This window comes from Cololabis saira, chromosome 5 (genome assembly GCF_033807715.1).
Source record: "Cololabis saira isolate AMF1-May2022 chromosome 5, fColSai1.1, whole genome shotgun sequence".
Classification (NCBI taxonomy): domain Eukaryota; kingdom Metazoa; phylum Chordata; class Actinopteri; order Beloniformes; family Belonidae; genus Cololabis; species Cololabis saira.
The window spans coordinates 15496542-15502541 of NC_084591.1; the positions used below are offsets into that span (position 1 = coordinate 15496542).

The 6000-nt window shown below is 37.9% G+C and overlaps 1 protein-coding gene across 1 annotated transcript in view; it reads left to right on the forward strand.

Moving 5' to 3' along the window:
* cntn1a (contactin 1a) overlaps nucleotides 1-5242 on the forward strand; it is an 84921-nt gene extending 79679 nt beyond the window's left edge. Inside the window, exons 23-24 of the mRNA XM_061721066.1 lie at nucleotides 626-782; nucleotides 2653-5242. Coding sequence (XP_061577050.1) covers nucleotides 626-782; nucleotides 2653-2729 — 234 coding nt within the window. The 3' untranslated portion in view covers nucleotides 2730-5242. The remainder of the gene's footprint in view (nucleotides 1-625; nucleotides 783-2652) is intronic.
* Nucleotides 5243-6000: the final 758 nt, after the last annotated feature.

The following is a 6000-nucleotide window of genomic DNA, read 5'->3' on the forward strand; positions in this document are numbered from 1 at the left end:
TATCAACTCAAGTTTTTTACTCAAGTAAAAGTATAAAAGTACTGGTTAGTATAAAAGTAAAAGTAATGTAAGGGGGAAAAAGCCATTAAGGACAAAAGCCATTGAAAATGAATGCATCTTAGTATAATATAAATATATTAAAGAACCATATATGTGTACTATTGAGCATTAACATGTGTTTCAGAGAGCAGGAGATATGATGACTAGTTGCGTATAAGTATTGTTATGGTGCAAAAAGTCAAACTTCAGAGGCATGTTATCATTTATCCTAACCTTTATTGGAATGTACATCCAAGTTTAGTTGCAGGAATCTGAGGGAACGGATGTAAGAACAAAACTGGACAAGAACATCTGAAACAACCACAACCAAATTCACTCTATCCGGATGGAGCAATTTAACTGGATAGTTTTTTTTTAAAGGCCGAAATGAAATAGAGTAACAAGGCTGTTTTTAAAATGTAAAGAGTAAAAAGTACAGATAATTGCGTGAAAATGTAAGTTTGTAAAAGTACAAAGTCGTCTGAAAAATAATTATTCCAGTGAAGTATAGATAACCAAAATTTCTACTTAAGTAAGGTAACAAAGTATTTGTACTTCGTTACTTGACACCTCTGCTTGTATTTAGGTGCTGTACAAACAGAAGGGAAACTCGACAAGCACTCTGTACACAACCTATAAGCGGTTCATAGAGCTCCCCCTGCATTCGGATGGGGAATACGTGGTGGAGGTCCGGGTGCACACAGAAGGAGGAGACGGCGCGGTGGCACAGATCTCCGTTACAGGTCAGACCTTCTTTCCTTTTCATTTCGGTGATGTTTGTATCATAAAAGGTGAGCAGCAGATCAGCTACATGAGAAGAATGAGAATTCCTTTAAGTGGAATGACCTCATTGATCAAATTGAATAAGGTGAGTGAGAGTAATCTCCATGAAAAAGATTTTGCCATCTTCATCCAGGTTTAGTTTCACTTCAGTGGAATAGAAAGGAAGACTTTAGTCTAATAACCTTTTTAATCTACGGTGTTGAAGTGAAACAATGTCACTATTCATTCTGCCATGCCATTAGCTTTCGGGGTAATACCAGACTGAAAGTCAGCACTAGGTTATCATTTGTCAAAACGTAATGGGGTTTCCATATGTCAGAGTATAACTGTCACTTCAGGTTTCATAGCTCAGATTGGAGGGATGAGCTGGTCCGTGACCGAAGCCTTGATAGCCCACTGAGTCGATCCTCTCCCTGGTTGATGGACTGACAGGCTGACTGGGAAGAGCAGGTCTTAAACCCCTGTAATTGATCTTGATGAGAATAGGAAACCCCTCCTGTGGTTTCCGTATCCCTTATCATTCAGTGCAGACCTCGTCTGACAGCTTGATTTCACAGTCTTGGGAATTTGAGTCAGGAGGGATTTAAAATGCAGGGCATTGACAAATAGAGGGGCGTTAAAGGTGATCTCTGCACAGATGGGGCATATCACACTTCACACATCAAATGTGGACTTTGGCTTAATGGAAGACGATTGATGGGAGGTGTACTATGTTGCATTGTATAAAAACCTTTTAGTATAAAAAGTGGCTAAAAACAGGGTGGGGGGCTTTCTATTCAGGCCTCCTGCTGTCGTGGGTCAAGACAGACCTTGTTGAGGTTAAGTTCCCTGCAGACCAAACTCTATTCTTGCTTCTTGCCAAAATGTTGCATCAACTTTGGAAAAGTAACATTTATGGCAAAGTCAGATAATCAAGAAAAGTAATATCTTTGAGGTGTCTTCCAATGGGAGGTGTAGACACAATGGTGTGGAAAAATACAAACAGGTGACATTTGGTTTCGCCATTGCTCTACGTTGATCTATTAAAAGTGCAATGAGAACAAAAATAATCTGCTATTGATGAGATTAGATTTCAAATTTATTGTCATTGCACGTCACAGATACAAGACAACACAAACCAGGATGCAGCGAATCATAAGTGCATATACATACGTATATATATATATATATATATATATATATATATATATATATATATATATATATATATATATATATATATATATATATATATATATATATATTTGTATATATAATAAATAAAGGCTGTTTATGGCTTTGGTGATTAGGTAAACTGGGTTTGATATTTGATGGATCTTGTTTCTTCCAAGGTTTCAGACATTTGTGAGTATCATGTTCCACATTTGGTGGGGGGTTGGTTTAGCTAAGATTGGCTTTCCCTTATTTTCTCTGACTGACTGGTCCTTTTTGTTTCACTTAGTCGCGTGCAGGGATGCAGTAGGTCGAGTTTGTAGGGCTCAGGAGTTACAAAAAAATAAAGAAACTCAAATCTGCATGTCCCTTCATTCTTTTTACTGCCAGGTGGCAGGATTTTGTTATTATTGATTTATTTTGTCTTATAATTTGTGTTCCCACAATGACAAAGCCAAGGTGGAGCTACAGTATGTGATTGTTGCAATTTTTCAGTTTAACGAGATTACACAAAATCTACCACAAATGTTTGCAAAGGGGGAACTTTTTTCATTCATGTGCAGTTCACAATTATATTACATAAAATATTATTTTCCATTTTACTATATCAGCCTCAAATCTGGCAGCATCAGTGGAATCATTCTTAAGGAAACACCTGAATTCCTCCTTCTATTTCAGGTGGAGGCATCACGGCCACCTTGTCCCTCAGCGTGCTCCTCCTGCTCCTGGTGGCTCTCCTCGTCCTGGACCTCTGAATGTAGCGCCATCTTTGTCTTCGCCTCCCATGAAGGAGACTTCTGCGCGGTTGCTGAAGGTTCACGCCAATAAGGAATGAGGAACTCTTTCCAGAATATGTTGGTTCCGCCTTGTAATCCCTATAAGTTGCTTTCCAGCAACTCCTCTGGGATATGTTTGCGGAAATGGACTCAGAAATGGAAAAATTGGAAATAGACGAAGACATTCCTTATTTATCCACAAAATCCTCCGTGAAGGAGAGTCCAAGGAGTTCCATCAACTTTAAATGCCTTATATAAATGATTGCTCTTGTCTTTCACAGTGACTTGTTTTACAAAGCCTCATGATGTGTAAACCCTGCACTTCATGAGCTGAGGTTGCTTGTTCAGCCTTTTTGCTTCTCAAAGCACATAATGACCCTGTACTTTTAGACTTGTAGACTTCATTTTACCTGTGATGTTTTGGAAAATTAATCCTTCGGTGCATTCCATGTACGAGGTAAATAGGGAACTGTGAAGGACAAGTGTATGAGTTTATAAAAAAAAAGAAAAAAATAGAAAAAAGTCATGTCTTTCTTTACCTGCAGTTCAGTGGCATCTTTTTAGCGAAACAAACCCTCTCTTAAGAGATACAGTCAAAGCAAATCTCAACCTCTTGCATATCTGATTTTATAACAAGCACAGAGAAAAGAATAATTTATGTCATGCCGATATAATATATCCAATAACTGATATTGTTTTTAATCTCTAATATATTGTTGATGGTATATAAGAAAAGCAGATTGGTTTAACTCATAAATGTTTATTTGCAAACCGTAACATGAGCTCTATAATTACCACTTCCAAACTTTGTGCACGTTGACATTGTTACATGGACATTCGGTGTTAAATGTGGCGTACAGCAGATGCAAAGCTGGGTCCGAACCCGATCTTAAAGAAAACCACAAGAACGAGAAGTGGACTTAAAATAACGTGTCAAACATGCAGTTTCAGAAGCAAACCTGCGTCGAAGAGTTCAAACTCTGCTGATGTTGTACAATTGTGCAGTGATGAACGTGTTTTTTTTTTTTTTTACCAATGTGGGAAATTCAGATTGACAACTGGTAAATGAACTTAAACTAATTCTATTTTGTTTTGACTGTATCATTTGGACCTCTGTGGTACCAGCTGGTGCTTTGTAAAGAATGTTAGCATTTCATCCGTTGCAAAACAATTTCATTTTAATTTCTCACTGACGGCTTTCTGAGGGAGTCACTAATAACTAACCTGGCCAGCCGTACCCATACATTTAGCAAAAATGGAGCTGTTATCCTTTCATTCGTGGCCAATTCCACGTGAATACCAGAATTGCTGATAACACTGATTCACGTGTTTTTACAGCAAAAGCAACAGCAGCTATTCGCTGGTGTTGCTGTGCCACTGCACGCCATTTTGGATGTCTTTTGCTGATATTTGTCTGGTTGTTGCTCTGATTCTCCCATATCTAAGTCAAATCCAGAGGAATCAGACTAATCATTTGTGCTGAACAAGAGCGGGATAAGGATGGCTGGCCAGGCAAACTATTAACAGTCACAGTGAAAGGTAGTCAAACTCATGCCCTGCTATAATTGTGCAATGTCCGAGTTATCTCCAATGACTTCATATTTTTTACAATGATAGTTTGCTGAGCCCCTTTAGCAGCAGCTCTCTGTATTTCCTTTTTCATTATCTAATATAAGCAAATGGTAAATAAAGCCATTCATATCAGTGGTAAGAGCTCATTCAAACCTCATAATGTTGTTTCAGATGATTTTTTTTATTCTTAACATGTGATCAAAGTTATATGAAGATTATCAGCTGTTGTCATTGTTGTTTTTGATTATTACATGATTATTGCATTTGTGTGTTTTCACCCATCTTTGTTGGACAGCTGAAAAGTTTGCTTCCCTCAAATGAAGGAACAAATACTGTATTTTGAGTTCTTCCTGATCATTTATTGTATGACTCATGCTGGTTAAGCTTCTACATTGTGACAGTATCAAAGTCCACCACAAAGTGCTTTTTCCCATTTATCGTCATGCCAGAGACCGTAGAAGGAGTTGCCAAATGCATGAATGCCTTGAACTGTGACACTTTGGACGAAACGGTGGCTCGACATAATAACATGCATGAGATTGGAGTCATAGTGCTACTTTACAACAAACCAACACCGTAGAACTTATGAGACGCATTCCGGTCCTGAGTGACATCCCTTTAGAGACAGTAGAGATTTTAGACTAATATATGCATTAGGTGCTCAGCTTCATTAAGCCAGTCATCTCATGGGAAGTCATTTGGGAGATAAGGGATAACCTTAAACTGACTAAAGGAATCTCACTCATTCAAGTTCAATAAGGTTGTGCACTCTCATGCACATGATGCTTGGGATGTGACGGCATCAGTGGTCGTATTGGCAGCTTCTCTGGCTGCCTGCTGGAATTCAGTTCTGTGCTGGATATGAATGGCATATATGAGGGATCAAACTGAAACTCTCATTAGCTGGAAAAGGAACAATAAAAGTGTAATTAACTATTATACTGTATTGCTCTGTTGTTTTTTTTTCCCAGTAACTTTTCCATGACTTGAGTCTTAAGTTTCAAACACTGACCCATGATGATTTTTGGTTTGAGAGCACAGCTGGCTGAATTTTGGTAATAAGTTCTACAGTTTACAGAGGTGGTGACTTATTGTGTTTATTTTAACTGATAACTTAAAATGTATATTATTAAGAATGCAGACAATATCCCAAAAATGTGACCAAAAAAAGAACATCCAGGAGAAGCTGAGTCGTTCAGAAGGAACGATGGGGAGATCGATGGGGATTCGCCGCTTTGTGAACTATGTAATACTGGAATAATGTTGGTCAATGACAATGCAACAAACAGTGGCGTCAATTCAGTCGAAGCTAAGGTATGGCAAGGTTACGAGTCACAGAACTTAACTAGAGTATCAATCAACACGTCCAGCAAATACTCATCACAGAAGTCTGCTATGTAGCTTATCCGTGTGGTCAAGAAAATTGGAACTTTTTCAAATGCAGTCTCGCTCACTGCAAAAACTCAAAATCTTACCAGGAATATTTGTCTTATTTCTAGTTAAAATGTCTCATTTTAAGTCAAAAAATCTCATTACACTTAAAACAAGAGTCATCACCAGAAAAATAACTTGTTATTTGACCATTTTCACCTGTTTCAAGTAAATTTTCACTTGAAATAAGTAGAAAAATCTGCCAGTGGGACAAGATTTATCTTCTCATTACAAGCAAAAAAATGTT